Below are 19481 nucleotides of genomic sequence, written 5' to 3'. Positions count from 1 at the left end.
ATTTCCCTGATGAATATGGACGCCAAAATTCTCAACAAGATCCTTGCTAATAGAATCCAACAGTACATTAAAAGGATTATCCATCATGACCAAGTGGGATTCATCCTTGGGATGTAAGGGTGGTTCAACATTCGCAAATCTATCAGTGTGATAGATCATATCAACAAGCAAAAAGCCAAAAATCATATGATCCTCTCAACAGATGCTGAAAAAGCATTTGACAAAATACAGCATCCTTTCCTGATTAAAACCCTTCAGAGTGTAGGGATAGAGGGTACATTCCTCAATCTCATAAAAACCATCTATGAAAAGCCTACAGCAAATATCATTCTCAATGGGGAAAAGCTGGAAGCCTTTCCCTTAAGATCAGGAACACGACAAGGATGCCCACTCTCGCCACTATTATTCAACATAGTACTAGAAGTCCTTGCAACAACAATCAGACAACAAAAAGGGATAAAAGGTATCCAAATCGGCAAAGAAGAAGTCAAAATTGTTCTCTTCGCAGACGATATGATACTCTATATGGAAAACCCAAAAGAATCCACTCCCAAACTATTAGAAGTTATAGAGCAATTCAGTAATGTGGCGGGATACAAAATCAATGCTCAGAAATCAGTTGCATTTCTATACACGAATAATGAGACTGAAGAAAGAGAAATTAGGGAATCCATCCCATTTACAATAGCACCAAAAACCATACGTTACCTTGGAATTAACTTAACCAGAGACGTAAAGGACCTATATTCTAGAAACTATAAATCACTCTTGAAAGACATTGAAGAAGACACAAAAAGATGGAAAAATATTCCATGCTCATGGAGCGGAAGAATTAACATAGTTAAAATGTCCATGCTACCCAGAGCAATCTACACTTTCAATGCTATCCCGATCAAAATACCAAGGACATTTTTCAAAGAACTGGAACAAACAGTCCTTAAATTTGTATGGAAACAGAAAAGGCCCCGAATCGCCAAGGAACTGTTGAAAAGGAAAAACAAAGCTGGGGGCATCACAATGCCGGATTTCGAGCTGTACTACAAAGCTGTGATCACAAAGACAGCATGGTACTGGCACAAAAACAGACACATAGACCAATGGAACAGAATAGAGAACCCAGAAATGGACCCTCGGCTCTTTGGGCAACTAATCTTTGATAAAGCAGGAAAAAACATCCGGTGGGAAAAAGACAGTCTCTTCAAAAAATGGTGCTGGGAAAATTGGACAGCTACATGCAAAAGAATGAAACTTGACCACTCTCTCACACCATACACAAAGATAAACTCTAAATGGATGAAAGACCTCGATGTGAGACAGGAATCCATCAAAATCCTAGAGGAGAGCATAGGCAGCAACCTCCACAACATCGTCCACAGCAACCTTTTTCATGACACATCTCCAAAGAAGTCTTATTTTTAACTATTTTCATGATTTTTAGACAACTAATTTTAATTGTTATTCCGAAGTTGAGGATACATAATTACTTACTTTTACTGTTATCTCAATTTCTAAGTATTCAATAATTTAATGGGAAATAGTCTGCCTAATTCTCTAATCCATGCACAACACATACTGAAAAGTATTTCATGAGTGTACATACACAGTATTCCTATACAGACCATCTTAATTCATTCAACAAACATAGCTCTTGCTTTGTATCCAATAATACAAAGATTAAGAGATATAAAAGGGAATGTGGTACATTCACTATACTTAGCTTAAAATAAAGTGTACGAAAAAATGGAACAATCACAATACAATTTGAGGTGCTATGAGAATATAATAACAATAGCAGCTGATAGGTACTGAATGTTTATCATGAGCTAACTACTGTTATACTGCTTATATCCATTTTGTTATTAAATCCTCCACAACAAATCCTCAAGGTATAATATTAATAATTCATCCCATATTATAGATAAATAGAAATTAGAGATACTAAGCAATTTGCCCAAAGTTCTGAGTGTAGGGCTTAGATATAAACCCAGGCAGTTTAATCTACGGGCCATACTCTTAATCATGATCCGCTACTGTTACAATAATCACTTCTGTCAAACATCAAATTTACATTTTCCTTTTCTCCTTAGAAAGTTTTAAGGAATTCAGTGTATCAAAATAAAGAGCTAAAAGGATACAATTAATATTTTGTGCTTTCTTAAGATTTTACATTCCTCTAGCTCAAAGATGCTAAGGAGAATCTCAGTTCTTTCCCATATCATTTAAAATAAGGATTAATCATACTTCGTTGTATCCATCTGCCTACAAGCCTGATAAGTTAAATTTCCATTAATTTTTTTAAGCAGAAAAGTAATAGGTGTTGACAAAGGAGGTTAGAGAATTATTCTTACCCTCTGGAGAACTTTTTTTTCGAAACAATCACCTTCACATTTTTATATAAGGAAATGAGTAATAATTGATTTGGTAGAAGAATAAATAACAATTCAAAGATGGAGCTTTTATTGATGAAAATCATATATTTTAACTACCTTCACTAAAAATGATGAAAGCTCTGGTTTATAGAGAATTCATGGAGAATGTAAAACTTCAAGAAAGAGTATTTTAGAAGTGCCATACAGTGGAATGTACATGGATGGATACTAACTATAGTGGACAGAATAATGACCTTCCAAGATGCCTAGATCCAAAACCCTAGAACCTTTAAATATGCTACATTACAAGGCAAAGGGGAATTAAGATGGAATTAGAGTTCCTAACCTGCTGATTTTAAAGTGGTACGATTTTCCTGGATTATCTTACTGGGCCCACTGTAATATAAGAGTCCTTCAATGTAGGAGAGGGAAGCAGAGGGGAGATTTAACTATGAAAGGAGTCAGAACAATGTGATGTGAGGACTCAACTTGCCTTTGAAACTTTGAAAAAGGAAGAGGGCCACAAGCCAAGGAATGTAGGTGGCCTCTAGAATTTACAAAAGTCAAGGAAAGAGACCATACCCAGAGCCTACAGAAAAAAAAAAATTCAGTCTTGCTGACACATTGATTTCAACCCAGAAGACCTGGTATACTTACAGAACTGAAAGATAATAAATTTGTGTTGTTTTAAAACACCAATTTTGGGGTAATTTGCTATAGGTGCAGTAGAAAACGAACACACAAACTAAGATATTGATAATAAGATCTCAAAAAGCATTTGACACATTTCATGTGTAAGTACTGCACTTCACATGAAGAACACGATATACAAAAGAGAATTTCTGCCACAGAATCACAGACTGAAAAGTACCTAAGAAATCACCGAACTCAACACCATCATTTTATAAATAAGGAAACTAACATCTAGTTGCATAATAAGTAAAAGAGTTAGAACTTTGAGATTTTTCACTTTTATCTCAGACTCTTGAATTGTTTTTTAGTTTATTTTTTGGTAAGGGCATAACAGGAGTACAAAAGTTCACATAATAAAACAGTCTGATAAATCATCAGGTGGAGAATCCATATTCTAAGATTTCTCACGGACTTAATGATTTTTGGACACTAGCTCTACGTTGCTTCCTTACCCTGAAAATGTAAACAATATAGCTATGCTAGGCTCCATAACGGCCCCAAGGATATCCACATCCTAATCTTCAGAACTTCTGAACGTTACTTTTAATGGCTTTCTAAATGTGATTAAGGTACAATGTGATAAAGGGCAGAAATCTGAGTGATACGCTTTGAAGATGGACAGAGGTCACAAGTCAAGGGATACAGGTAGCCACTAAAAGGTGAAAACCAAGACAAGGAAATGACTGCTCCCTTAGAGCCTCCAAAAACAATCAGCCCTGCTGACACAAATTTAGTCCAGTGAAAATGATTTTGGATTTCTGACCTCCAAAACTGTAAAAGAGTAAGTTTGTGCTGTTTTAAGGCAATAAGCTTGTGGTAATTTGTTACATGGCAATTGGAAACCTAATACGACAGAGCCTTACAGAAAAATATTTAACTGCAAGGAAACCAGATACTATCATATGATCTTCTTATTTATATTTTCACGATTTCAACCTTGACAAAAAGAAAAAATCTTGCATTTCTGGGTTACATTCTATGACCCCTAATAGCATATATTCAAATTTTCTATGAATTTCCACCCAAGAAAATCACATATATCAATGCAAAATGTCCAAAAAAAACAAAAACAAAAACACTTACCTACTCAATTTCTTTAGAATGTGTTGGAGGATGTTAAATAAACTTGAAATCCTATTAAACAGAAGAAGATTCTTGTAAAATTAAATGACAAAAAAAGTATTCTTAACAATTATAGCTCCTTAGAGAAATACCCTCACCAACAAAGAAAAAAAAAACATATAAAATAGAAAACACAGAATACCAAAATCAATTGATTAAATTATAATGTTTACTTAATTTTTGCCATTTCCTGATTTCTCTTTAAAATAATAAAGTACTTAGCCTGTGTGAATCACAGCAGTTGTGAAGAGATCACTATTTTATATTCAAATTATAAACTTTTGAAAATGTTCAAGAAGTCTTTAGCAGAACTAATCTGCAAAAGAGTTTGCCTTTTAGAGATGGTGGTGAATTAGCTTCCAAAAAAACTAAGAGGTATTTCAAATGTGTGATACCAGAGAAGCCACTGAATGGCAGCAGGATAGTTAAAGGGAAATGATATATTTCTTTAGTATCTATTCTACCCTTTAGTATCTATTCAATCCCCCTACAATTTATTTTAAAATTGGTCATTGGGAAAGGTGGGGCAGGCAATGAGTAATGTACAGAAAAGCTTTTTTATTCATGTAAAGAAAAAGTTACTCCTCAAAGGAGGCAGTCCTTATAATAGAAATGGACATTTTTAAGGGCAAGCAGAGAATTCAAGACTGAACATGAGATCCTTCAAAAATTGTGTCAAGGCCCAAAGCTAGAACTATGGAACCAGTCTAAGTCAGGACAATTTCTCATCCTAATGGTGAATCAAATATATTAACTACCAAGGCTGCCACTCCAGCTCAGCTGTATGCGCTGGAACAAGTCAAAGTCCCAGTTTCCCCACATATAAAATAGGGATAATACTCCCACCAGTCCTTTCTAGAAAGCTGTGAGATATAAATTAATTTTTGTAAGTTATTTTCCTTTGCATTTGGGTATTCGGAGTCCTGAGCACAATAAACTCATTTCAATATGATGTACAGTAATACTGGCACAGGGGAAACTTTTAGAAGTTAGGATGTCTAAATGAATATATATAATCCTTAGAGCTGAGTCTATATGACTGTCCTGTTGTTTCCCAGCCCTGATAAGGGGTGCTCTCATGTACGTCCCAGATGGTGGGCTACTACGCTTGCTCCAGCCTCCTTTGTCTCAAGTAGAAAGACTGGTGTCACTGGTATTTGATTTAATTTGAAAGTGGACATGAGATGGATCACAAACTGGGTTAGGGGAAGAAGCCTCAATGTATAAAAGAATTAAAAGTCTTGAAAATAAATGATTTAAACTTAACTAATATTTAGAAATAGACAAAAATTAGTGATTATGTTCACAAGTTTTAAGAATCCCACCATAAAGTAAACTTTCTTACTTGAGTGCTGAAAGTTTTTCTTTTAATTCTTCTGAGGTAATTTCTTCTAACAGAAAAAGTTTTGAAGTAAATGCATCGATATGCCCTAAAATAAAACATCAAACTTAAAAAGAACAATTGCGGTATTAAAAAAAAAAAGTTATCCATTCTTCTTAAAGATGTTTATACAAAATTGTAACAACTGTAAAGCAATTTTACATTCCAAAAAGAGACTTACACATTTTATTAAGTTTATTAATTAAAGCCATATTTTATTTACTTTTCTAAAGGATTTTATTTATTTATTTGAGAGACAGAGCGAGATGGGGAGGGACGGAGGGAGAGGGAGAGAATTTCAAACAGACTCTGTGCTGACTGCAGACTCTGACACGGGGCTCAATCTCATGATCCAGAGATCATGACCTGAGCTGAAACCAAGAGTCAGATGCTCAACTGACTGAGCCACCCAGGCGTCCCAAAACTGTATTTTAAAACGACACAAAAGTATTGGTTCTAAAATATTTGCTGAATATAGAAAAGTTTACACACGTGCACACCAAAAAATAATCTCTAAGACCCAAATTTAAGAATAACAACTGTTAAAATATTAGTGGTTCTGTTTCCTATTAGTTTAAGTTGCATTTTAATAAAGATTATATTTTTAGAGAGATATGTACCTATTATCAAAGCAAACGGATAGTCAAATTTATAGTTTGGGCATGCTCTACACATCTCTAAGAAACACTTGGTTCTTTTTTTTTTTTTTTTTAAGATTTATTTATTTATTTATTTGAGAGAGAGAGAGAGAGAGAGAGCGAGCATGAGCGGGGGGGAAGAGCAGAGGGAAAAAAGAGAATCCTGAAGCAGACTCCCTGATGAGAGCGGAGCCTGACACAGGGCTTGATCCCAGGACCCCAAGATCATGACCTGAGCCAAAATCAAGAGTCAGCTGCTTAACAAACTGAGCCACCCAGGCACCACCACACCCGATTCTTTTTTTTTTTTAAGATTTTATTTATTTATTTGACAGAGAGAGACAGCCAGTGAGAGAGGGAACACAAGCAGGGGGAGTGGGAAAGGAAGAAGCAGGCTCCCAGGAGAGGAGCCTGATGTGGGGCTCGATCCCAGAATGCCGGGATCACGCCCTGAGCCGAAGGCAGATGCTCAATGACTGAGCCACCCAGGCGCCCCACACCACACCCAATTCTTAAGATAAAAATTAGACTATAACAATCCAGTTCAATTATTTACAATAGCCAAGATATGGAAACAACGTAAGTGTCTATCAATGGGTGAATGGATAAAAGAAGATGTGGTGTATATATACGGTGGAATATCACTCAGCCATGAGAAAGAAGGAAATTATGCTATTTACAAAAACATAGACTTAAGGGCATAATGCTACGTGAAATAAGACAGAGAAATAAAATACTACATGGTATCACTTATATGTGGAATCTAAAAATAAAAGTCAAACTCATAGAAACGGAGTAGAAAAATGGTTCCCAAAGGCTGGAGCAGGAAGGAATAGAGAGGTGGTAAAAGGGTACAAACTTTCAGCCATATAGAGTCTGAGAATCTAATGTATAATATGGTGATTATATATGATAACATTATATTGTATGATTGAAATTTGCTAGGAGAGAACTTAAATGTTCTCATTTAAAAAAAAGGAAAAATATAAATATGTGGGGATAGACGTATTAATTAACTGGATGGGAGGAGTCATTTCAGAATATATATGTATATCAAATCATCATGATGTACACTTTAAATATCTTATAATTTGTCAATTATATCACAATAAAGCCCCCCCAAAATCTGGTTTTTAATTAAAGCACACAAGATTCCTCATGGTTAAAAAAAAAAAAACAGTCTGCTTAAAGTCTTACTTTCTTATAAACATGACTTAATTCCAGAATTCCAAGAAACAAAGTAGCAAAGGGTGATACTTCCATTTTAAAAAGTAATGTGTATGTTCTACAACAAAATAGGTTAAGACAGGACACTTAGGCCTTTAAATGTACTAAGGAAGAATGATATAAAAGACAGCCCTGAGTTAAATATATAATCAAGTCAATACAAAAACCAGAATTAAAAACATCAATTAGTATGACAAGAGTGTAACACTCATCAATGCTGAAAATAATACCATGTTTTGTTTTTATTTTTGAACTTGCAGTATTTAGTTATCAAAACACATTACCTGGGAAGCTGATGTCAATCGCTGGGACAACAAAAAATACACATAATATCTCATTTTCATATAAAGCCCTCTTTCATTTGCTTTCAGCTCATAAAAAGAATTAGAAACATTTTTTACCAGATGCTTTTCCTTAAAACAACGAATCTATTTTTCCCACGCCTACTTATTTCCTATGCCAAGTTTTAGTTTCACCTCTGCATTTCTAACACTCATTATACAGTGACATTTCTAATAACAGACACATTTTAATGCTTTAATAGCTGTAGAAAGGGAATATTAAATACAATAAAACATATTTAGACATTTACTAAATATGCCTTTGAGGAGACTAATAAGTCTTAGCTTTTTAAAGAAATCTCAATAAAAAAATATGTATTATAGTATATGTCAAATATGGTCAGCCGAAAATAACTAGATAGAGAACACCAGACTAAGTGCTATGAGGCCTACTTCGAAGCTCAAGGAGTTAACAATTCTCTCAATATCGGAGCATTTTCACCTGTGGGCCTCAAATGACTCATATGTGTGGTTGAAATATTTATCTCCCCAGCCCTTGGGGCAGCTGAGCAAGGCTTGGGATGGAGTTTCCTGGCCACTGCCCTTCAACCATTAGCAATCTCTTTTGTATATCATGGTGTGCTATCCAAGTATTTTTTTGTGTGTCAAGGTTGGGAAATACTCCTTTACCGAGTACAAATAAAGCCTTTATATAATACAATTAAAGGCTTTATATACATGCATCCAATCACACATACATATAAACAGGCAGTCCTTGCTTTGCGTGCAGTATGGGATGATAAAAATAATCATACAAGCTGAAACCATGCAAGCAATTTTAATGATCAATGTGAAAAATTATAATTGTTCCATAACCTTTAAAATTTTTTGTCAAGGGGAGCCTGGGTGGCTCAGTCAGTTAAGCGTCTGACTTTTGATGTCAGCTCAGGTCATGATCTCATGGGTCATGAGATCAGTCCCACATTAGGCTCTGCACTCAATAGGTAGTCTGCTTGAGATTCTCTCTCTCCCTTTCCCTCTGCTACTTCCCCCATTTGTACATGTGCACACACACTCTCTCTCACAAATAAATAAACAGATCTTAAAATTTTGTTGCTGTTGTTGGGGCACCTGGTGGTGCAATAGGTTAAGGCTCCAACTCTCGGTTTCAGCTCAGGTCCTCTCTCAGGGTTGTGAGATCCAGCCCCCGTTGGACTCTGCACTCAGTGAGACATCCGCTTAAGACTCTCTCCTCTGGGGGCGCCTGGGTGGCACAGCGGTTAAGCGTCTGCCTTCGGCTCAGGGCGTGATCCTGGCATTCTGGGATCGAGCCCCACATCAGGCTCCTCCGCTATGAGCCTGCTTCTTCCTCTCCCACTCCCCCTGCTTGTGTTCCTTCTCTCGCTGGCTGTCTCTATCTCTGTCGAATAAATAAAATCTTAAGAAAAAAAAAAAAAGACTCTCTCCTCTGCCACCCAACGCCCCATGCTCTCTCTCTAAAATAAATAAATAAATCTTTGAAAAAATTATTTTTTGTGAAGACATTATGAACTCTCCATCAAATATAAATATATAGGGAAATGAAAAAAGAACAAAATTAATATTTATTTAGTACACTAATTTAAAACATTAAAAACACTGCAAATTATTTTATTTCTTTATAAAAAAAACTTATCAAGAGCAATTTGAACACTGCTTGTCACCTTCCGGAACAACTATGATAGGAAGCAAGCATCTTTTCTACGCCATGGATTGTCATACTCCTTTCTAAGTTAGGATCACTTTCCAACATTGTATCCTTTGTGCTTTATTATTTTTTTAAAAAGATTTTATTTATTTGACAGAGAGAGAGAGCGCGCGAGCAAGCACAGGGAGGGGGAGCAGCAGAGGGAGAGGGAGAAGCAGGCTCCCTGCTCAGCAGGGACCCAACGCAGAGCTAGATCCCAGGACCCTGAGACCATGACCTGAATCAAAGGCAGATCCTTAACCCACTGAGCTACCTGGGAGCCCCTCCTCTGTGCTTTAAATGTCAGGAAATATCTCCAAGAGTTCCTTTCATGTGAAATCTTATGCTGGTATCACTTTTTCATCCTTTAAGTCACAACCACTTTCCTCATTTATGTCCCAAAGTTTGCCTTCACTACATTCTTGTGGTGGCATATCTTAAAGTCTCTTGAACATCAGCACTGTCAACATTCCCACTGTCAGCTGTTACTCCTGTAACTCCATTTATGTTCAGTTTTGAATTTCACTTCCTGCAGTATCACTTTTTATTTCTTTGCTGTGCTTTAATCATTGCTGGCCAACTCTTTGATTATCCACTTTTATAAAATTACATCATGAGTTTATCACTGGGAGACAAGGACAGAACACAAATACACACTTTTTGTATATGAACTCAGTAACAGGTGCATAGTGACCACTGACAGAGTTCGGAAAATGGGACATTACTGGTCACTGGTCATGATGTGCATCTGTTATTTATGTAGTGATATGTGGACTGAAGAGACAGCAGTGAAGTCTGTACTTTACCAAATCAGTTATAGTCAATACACTGTAGTAACTGAAACTGGTTTATCTCAACTTGTAAAAAGCAAGGCCTGCCTTATGTCAACTATATAGAACTGATATATATTAAAGGATTAGAAGGTAGACACAGAAGTTGTGATAAGATTACTTTCGGAGTTTTCTTTAAGGAATATCTCTTCATGTTTTTATGGGACATGAGGATAAAAAGTACTATAATTGAGGGGAAGAGAACACGTTCATAGTAAAGTGAAGCAGACAAACATTAACAACAAAAAAGTACATTTATTCTATCTGAAAAACAGACTATGAGCTACAGAAGTGGTTCTCAAGATGCAGTTCCCAACTTGAAGCATCAGCAGCACCTGAGAACATGCTAGAAATGCTGTGTCTTGAGTCCCGACCCAGACCTACTGAATCAGACACTGTAGGGTCAGGGCCAGCAATTTCTACTCTAACAAGCCCTACAAGAGATTCTGATGAACTACCACGTTTGAGAATTACTGAACTCATGTCCTACAAACCAATGTGCTCTTAAGTTAAAGAAAGTAATTGAGATCTTGTATCACTTTACCTTATAAGACATGTTTTATCTGAATCGCTCAATCATGAAGATAAACTTTATCCTTAACGTTTACTCCAAAGGATCTAATGTACAGACCCCCAAATTTGATTTTTGAGGAGAAATTACCTTAAATATCTTTGAAATCTTGAGATTACAGGCTGGGCAGGGAAAAATGACAATGAAATGCTTAAGCTAAATGGAGGAGTGGCTAGCACTGGTTGAGAGGAAAACTCAGGCCACAGTTGAGGAAGGACGGTGGTGCGTGAGTATATGGGAAAGAGAACATAAGCTTGGAAACTTGGAAAGTTTCTGGTCAAGATTTTAAGAATCCAGTTTCTAAACAGTAAAGTCATTTGTTTTAATTTACATTGATTAATACTGTCACACACAAAATGCTTCACTTCTGTTACATCTGACACCTCCCTGCCCCTCCCTCAGTTCTTCCCTAGCCCTTTTTAGTTTTATAGCAAAGTTATTGACACTTAAAAACTGTGACTCAATTTTGGTCCTGCCAACTGATAAACTCTGTATCTACGAATAAGTTACTTAATTATTTTTTACTTTTCTCTATTGCTTATAGCAGTGGTCCACACACATTAAAAACTGTTCATTAACAGCACTTAGACCAAAATTTTTTTGAAAAACAAAAATAATATACAATGTATGGTTAACTATGCTTTCTTGTTTTAAGAAATCTTGGTTTAAAACAGTGGGATACCACTACTTGAAGGATGGATTCAAAGTTCAATTCATTTTGCTACAGGTTTTAGTGGCTGCCTAGCTAAAAAAATAAAATGATACAAAGATCCACATGCACCAAATGCTTCATTGTTGGGCTTACTAGAGGGACACTGATTGTTTTTAACACCTTACACCAATAACACAAAGGTTTCTCTCTAAATTCTACTAGTAAAAAGCTATCTTCCCTGACGTTAACCAGTTTTTCTTACAAACGTTAAGACAGGGGCTACATTCCTATCCTTGAGGCTCTCTGGAAGATTTTAAAAGAGATTTTTTTTCCCCCTAATCTGATTCCAAGTTTTTAAAGTATACTGATATATAAGTTTTTTTGTCCGTTCTTGTTTAAAATTGTGCCATCTTTCATTTTTGGCAACAAAATCATACTTAACAGACCCAAGGACGCTGTGTGGCACAACTCTGGGGGTAGTCATTCATATGGAAAGGGTTAAGCACACTGTCTCCCTACAGGTGTGCTCTGTGGAGATGACGAAGATTCTTTCAGTATGGTATGTGACAGGACTGTATGACAACATAAAGAGATAGTACCACTTATCGATCCACATACTTAACATGAGTAATGTTTAATTGTTATTTGGAGAAAAAATAAGTTAGTTATAATATTCTCTTCCTACATCCCAGTGGTTTATCTTATGCACATCCTGGGACAGTAAAAAGAATAAAGTATATAAATTCAGTGGTTTGTTTTCCACCATTTCTATTCTCCCTGACTTTTACTGTTCCTTCAACCAATTATCAAAGGCAACCTAACTTATTCTAAACATAATTGAGTATCTCCATGTGCCAGATACTGTTCTATGACCTTGGGACATTGACAATAAACAAGAAACACAAAAATAGGCAATAGATATTATAAGTAATTAAAGTATATAATTTGTTAGTGGCAACCAGGAAAAGGGACTGGATATACACTTGTGTGGGTAAAGGGTAAAGAAGCCAAAAACTAGAAGAAGAAAGAAACCCAGAGATGTGAACCTGGCCCTTAGGATTGCTCTTCTCTGGAAAAAGCAAGAAAAGGCTAAGAAATACACCAGGGCTTTCAACAGTCTCTCAGAATCAGAGGAACAAAAACTGGATTTCAGGATCTATCAACAAACTGAACACCTAAGCTCTGAGTTGGGACTTTGTGTAACAAGGGGTCCCCTCGGTTTGGTGATTCTCCAAAAGAGCTCATAGGATTCAGCATACAGTTGTACTCATGGATAAGACTTATTACAGCAAAAGGATACAAAGCAAAAAAATTAAAAATAAAGAGTAAAAGGAAAAGGTGTATGGAGTGACGTTCAGAGGAAACTAAACCTCTGAGTCTTTCCTGAGTTTCTGTCTGGGATGATGAAAAAGTTCTGGAAGTAGATAGTGTTGATGGCTGCACAACTCTGTGAATCTACTTAATATCATTGAATTGTACGAAAAATGTATGCTGACTTGTACGCTAAAATGGTTAAAATGGTAAATTCTATGTTATTCTAAAATACGTATATTTTACCACAACTAAAAAAAAAAGTCCCTCCCACTAAAGTCACATAGAATGCACTTAATTCTTCTAGCAACAGTTTTTTTTTTTTGTATATTGGAAAAGTTCATTAGAGACTCAGCACTCAAGGTTTTTACTGGAGGCTCATCATATAGATGCCTTCTGCCTAGCACGTACCAAGACTCTCAAAAGGAAAGCAGATGTCTAGAATAAGCCACATTGTCTGTACAGTGTAGGTACTATAAGCCATCCTTATCAGCAACAGAAAGTCTTATATCAGTACAGGGAACAGTTTACTAGCCAAGTTTCCAGATACCAGCTAAGGGCCAGCCTTGCAAACAGGCCTTTTCAAAGACTGGCAGTGTCAGTCTGGCTATAGCAACTCTTATATGCACAGACCCTGAATAGCAACACCCTAGCAGGTAAGTGGGAAACAAACTGGTCTTTCTGTAGGACCGAGAATTCTCTAGGTCCAAAGTCAAGCTTCAAACTTAAATCCCTGCAACGGAATTAAGGTGAATCAAAAGTAATCTTGTGTAGAGGAAGGTAACATTTTAACTTTCTCATTATCTCCACAATTTTTCATATCCAATAGCTGGCTCTGGATAAAGAACATCCTAGCATACAATGAAACAGCATGTTTAAAAAAAGAAACATGCTATGAGATTAATTGTGTCCCCCGCAAAAGATATGTTGAAGCCTTAACCCACAGTACCTCAGAACATGACCTTCCTTGGAAACAGGATCAGAGCAAACATAATTAAAGATTAAGATGAGGTCATACTGGATTAGGGTGGGCCCTTAATCCAATATGACTGGTGTCCTTCTAAGAAGAGGAGAGAGACACACAGGAAGAAGATGCCACATGATGAGAGAAACAGAGATGAGGGTGATGCATCTACAAGCCAAAGATGACAAAAATTGCTGGCAGATATCAGAAGATAGAAAAGGCAATGAAGGATTCTCTCCTACGGGTTTCAGAGGTAACATGGTCCGGTGATACCTTGATTTTGTATTCCTAGCCTCTAGAACTATGAAACAAGAAATTTCTATTATTTTAAGCCACTTAGTTTGTGGTACTTTGTTACAGCAGCCCTAAGAAATGAATACACAAAAGAGAATAGAAAAGAAGCACCAGAAATCTAGATATCAGAGGTACAAGACACAGACTTTAAAAGAGTTTTGCCTAATATGCTAAAGGAAAGATTGAGAATTTCTGTCAAAAACTAATCTATAAAAAAGAACCAAATGGAATATCTAGAACTGAAGAATACAATAATTGAAATTAAGGACTCAAGTCATGGGTTAAACAGTGTATTAGAGACAGGTGAAGAGGGAATTAATAAACTAGAAAAAAATATCAAAAATGATGCAAGAAGAGTCAAAAGGAAAGATAAGAAAAGAATGCACAACTAAAACCCCAGAAGAGAAAGAGAGAGAATGAGGAAGAAGTGATATTTAGTGACCTAATGACCAAGAATTCTCCAAAATTGTTAAGAAGTCATCAGGGCACATATTCAAGGAGCAATACAAACCCCAAAAGAAATATTTATAAAGAAAATCTAATGTAAGTACATTGTAGGAAAATTGCTGAAAAGCAGGCAGAAAGATAAAATTTTAAATTTGCAAAGAAAAGAGATGTATTACTTTCAACGGAGCAAAAACCAAGATGGACAGCTGACTTTTCAACAGAAACAAAAGAAGCCAGAAACAATGAAATATCTATCCTTCAATAAAGGTGAAATAATAATAATTTAAAGACCTCTAAGATGAATTAAAACTGGGAGTCTTTGTCACTAGATATCTATAATAAAGATAATACTAAAGGGTATTCTTCAGGCAGAGGAAAATGATACTAGTTAAAATCTCAGAGATATGAGAAGAAAAGCATCAAAAAGGGTAAATATATGAATAAATGTAAATGAATATCAAATGTATACACTAATAAAAATATATAGAAAAAATACTGTTTAATGGGGATAAGTCAGGGATGCATGTTATAATTATTTAGAGTAGCACTGTCCAATTGAACTTTTTGTGATGCTGGAAATCTCTGCACTGTTCAATATGGTAACCAGATGCAGCATTCAAGCACTTGAAATATGGACGGTATGACTGAGAAACTGAATTTTAAGTTTTACTTAATTTTAATAAATTTATAATAGTCGTCTGTGTCTAGGAGCTACTGTATTAGGACACTTCTAGAGTAACCCTTAAAAGAGTAGTAAAAGAGTATATAATTATGTTAATATAGAACTATTAATCAAGGGGAAAAAATGCAATAAAAAATATTCAACTCACAAGAATGCACTAAGTCAAAAAAAGGTCCTTAAAACAATGAGTCAAATAGAATACATATATTAAAATGGTAGATATAAACCCAAACTTATTAGTGATGTGTAGTAATTACTACAGGTACTATAGACATTAAAAGATCATAGATATTATGAAGGCCTTTACGCCAATAATTCTGAAAACTTAAACTGAACAAGTTTCTTAAAAACATACACACACACACACACACAAGAAAACATACACACACACAAGTTACAAAACTGATGCAAGAAATTAAACATCTGAATGGCCCTAAAGCTAACTTAAAAACAGAACTGATAATTAGAAGCTTCTCAAAAAAGGAAAGCTTTAGGTCCATGTGCTTTCTAGATAGCTTTTACCAAACATTTGTAGGAGAAATAACACCAATTTTACAGAAATTCTACCAGATAAGAGAAGAATAAAGAAGACATCCCGACTCATTTTACAGTATAAACATAACCTTAATACCAATACCTAGGCAAGGTATTATGGGTCAATCTCACTCATAAACACAGATGGCAGAATACTAACAAAATTAATGTTAAACTAAATGCACCAATATATAAAAAGAGCAATATATTATGATCAAGCTGGGTTTACTGCAGGAATACAAGGTTGGATTGACATTTTTAAATGAACCAACAGGAGTCATCGCATTAGTAGAATAAGACAAAAACCATACCATCATATCAGAAGCAAAGAAAGTATCTGATATTTTTTGCCCATCCATGATTAAAATTCTTAAATTAGGCATACAAAGGAACTTCTTTATTCTAATTAAAGGTATCTACAAAAACCTATACAAAAATACCAAACACAATGGTGAATTATTGAAAATGTTCCCTTTTAAGATTAGAAATAAGGTAAAAAGGCCCATTATTCACCTTGTATTCAAGCCATTATTTGCATAAGATATGATTGGTTACTTAAAAAACCTGAATTATTACAATAAGTAAGTGACTTTAGCAAAGTTGCTAGATAGATCAATATACAAAATCAATATGTAAATACATTTTATACTTTAGTAACAAACCTTAAGAAAATAAAATGTCAGAAATACCATTTATAATAGCTTAAAAATATCAAATGCCACAAAATACATTTAACAAAAGATGTATAAGAACTCTACATAGAAAATCATAAAATACTAAGAGAAATTAAAGACATAAAGAAATTAAGGAATATTTAAAGTTCACAAATTAGAAGATGTTATTGTGAAGTTATCAATTTGCTCCACATTGAGTCAATGCACTTGCTAACAAAAATCCCAATCTTCTTGTTGTTGATAGAAACTGACAAGCTGATTCCAAAATTTGTAAACACAAAGGGCCAAGAACAGCCAAGAAACTCCTGAAGAAAAATAAGTTGACAAGATTCACTTTACAAAAGAGTAGAATATTTATTATAAAGTTAGAGTAATTTACAGTGTTAATTGTCTAACTAGAGTACCTAGAAAAATTAAGTAATTACTCTAGCTAGAGTAATTAAAACAGGTACTGCCTCAAGGATACATAGGGAGTCAAGAGTTAGAGTCACATACATGATTTATAACACAAGCAGCATTAAAGAGCAGCAGAGAAAGGGGGGGTCTTTTCAATAAGCAGTGCTAATGATTGAAAATAAAATCTTGATATTCCATGTAAAATTAAATACCACATAAACTGTGTATCTAAAAATTAAGGGGTAGAAAAAAATTAAGATTCTAGAAGATAAGACAGGAGAGTATCTTCATGATCTTGCTGGGGGAAAATTTTTAAAATAGGACAAAGAAAGCATGAATCAGAAAGGAAATGACTAATAAAACTGGTAAGTTTAAAACATACAATTAAGAGACTGAAAAGATAAGTTACAGAGTGGGAGAAAAGCATTTGTAAAATTTAAAACCTACAAAGAAAGACCAAAGGAACAAAAACCTGACAATAGGGGGCACCTGGGTGGCTCAGTCAGTTAAGCGTCCTACTCTTGACCTCAGCTCAGGTCTTGATCTCAGGGCTGTGAGTTCAAGTCCCATGCTGGGCTCCACACCAGGCATGGAGCCTACTTAAAAAACCAAACCAAAACACACACACACACACACACACACACACACACACACACACCCTGACAACAGAAAAATGAGCAAGAGGTTTGAATAGGCAATTCACAAAACTGTATATCCAAATGATTAATCACGTGAAAGAGTTCCCAATTTCATAAACAACCAAAGAAAGGCAAAGTAAAACAATAATGAAATATTAGTGAGATCTACCCACCAGCATGGCTAAAATTAAGTAAACTGATAAGGCCAAGTGTGGGCAACAATGTGAAGAAACTGAAACCATCACATATTGCTATTATAAGTATAAATTTGTTCAATTGGTTCGGAAACTTTCTGAAATTATCTACTAAATTTGAGTGTGTACCTAACATATGACTCAATAATTCCACTCCTCAGTATATGCCCAAACAGCAATATGTGTGCAGTGTACTAATACACATTTAAAAGAATTTTCAGTTACATTAAAATGGAAACAACCTAAACAGATTCCTAAAGTTAAATGAATAGGGGGCATGTGGGTGGTTCAGTTGGTTAAGCATCTGCCTTAGGCTCAGGTCATGATCTCCAAATCCTGGGACAGAGCCCCTGGTTGGGCTCCCTGCTCAGCAGGGAGTCTGCTTCTCCCTCTCCCTCTGCTCCTCTCCCCTGCTCGTGCTCTTTCAAATAAATTTAAAAAAAAGAAAAAGAAAAAAGAAATCCTTTACTCTTGTATCATAAAGATGATTTTCCATATTTTCACCTAATTCTAGCTTAATAGCTTTTTCCTCAGTACAAAAATATGCAAAATATCACTTCATTGTCTTGTGGTATCTATTTTCATCAAGAAGAAGTCTACTTTGGGGGCAATATATTAGGTAATTATTATGATTTAAAAAGATCTGAAATACAGTCCATGAAGTAGGTTGAACAAAATATTATTATATTCATTATGTATAGATGAAAAAGCTCAAGCCTAGGGGGTTAAATGATTCTACCCAAGGTAAAAGAATTAGAAAATATATAGTAATCATACATATATCTTCTGACTTACACATTCAGCATGATTTCCACTATTCCACTGTAATGGAAAAAGCACAGGCTGTGGAATCAGAAAAGATATGGACACTCTTGAGCAATAAACTTAGAAAACCTTAGTTTCTTCCTCTATATAACAAAGATAAACATCACCTATTTTACAGAATAGTGAGGATTAGCAACGATGTATATATTGTCATTGACCCACATTACATATTTCATAAATGAGTTAGAAATATTGTTCTGTGGGGCACCTGAGTGTCTCAGTTGGTTAAGTGTCTGACTCTTAATTTTGGCTCAGGTCATGATCTCAGGGTAGTGGATCAAGCCCTGTGTCAGGCTCCACACCCGATGGAACCTTCTGAAGATTCTCTCTCTTTCCCTCTGTCCCTCCTCTTGCTTGTGTGCTCTCTCCCCTCCTCCCAAAAAAACCCAAAAAACAGAAATACTGTTCTATTATTTTATACACACCCACACACACATATATACATACACACACACATATATTTAACAGTTTCTAAGGACAATTTTGGAGCATTTCAAGTGCATCATATAACTTGGTTTGTGAGTGGTAGATACATAATGAACCAAAAGGAGAAAAAAAAAAAAAACTAACAATATTCTGTAAGTTGTACCTTAGGAGGCTGGGAGGACAGGAAGTTGGGAGGAGGGGAAGCTAGGAGGAGGAGTGTAATAATGAGAGGAAAACTGACAAATTACAGAGAGGATCAAAGAATAGAATATTTGAAAAGAAATACATTACTGCTTTTAAGGGTATACCGTAACCCATATCTAGCAACTCATAATTTCCAATTTAGTCTGTTATTTGGATGTCAGAGGGCACTAATAAATACTTCTGAAGTAAGATATCATAAGTATCTTATACACATCTTAACTCTTTTTCTTTTTAAAGATTTTATTTATTTATTTGACAGAGAGAGAGACAGCCAGCGAGAGAGGGAACACAAGCAGGGGGAGTGGGAGAGGAAGAAGCAGGCTCACAGCAGAAGAGCCCGATGTGGGGCTCGATCCCATAACGCCGGGATCACGCCCTAAGCCAAAGGCAGACGCTTAACCG

At 35.5% G+C, this 19481-nt stretch overlaps 1 protein-coding gene across 3 annotated transcripts in view; it reads right to left on the bottom strand.

Annotated features, from left to right (window-relative positions):
* Nucleotides 1-19481, bottom strand: part of ICE2 (interactor of little elongation complex ELL subunit 2) — a 70660-nt gene that overhangs the window by 9278 nt on the left and 41901 nt on the right. For all 3 annotated transcript variants that reach the window (XM_008706045.2, XM_040620565.1, XM_040620566.1), the window contains 2 exons: nt 5530-5614; nt 4146-4196 (listed from right to left, as the gene is read on the bottom strand). In XM_008706045.2, coding sequence (XP_008704267.1) covers nt 4146-4196; nt 5530-5614 — 136 coding nt within the window. The remainder of the gene's footprint in view (nt 1-4145; nt 4197-5529; nt 5615-19481) is intronic.

This window comes from Ursus maritimus, unplaced genomic scaffold (assembly GCF_017311325.1).
Source record: "Ursus maritimus isolate PB19 unplaced genomic scaffold, ASM1731132v1 scaffold_35, whole genome shotgun sequence".
NCBI classification, from domain to species: Eukaryota; Metazoa; Chordata; class Mammalia; order Carnivora; family Ursidae; genus Ursus; species Ursus maritimus.
The sequence above is the reverse complement of the archived record's forward strand: the minus strand, read 5'-3'. Positions and strand labels throughout refer to the sequence as shown.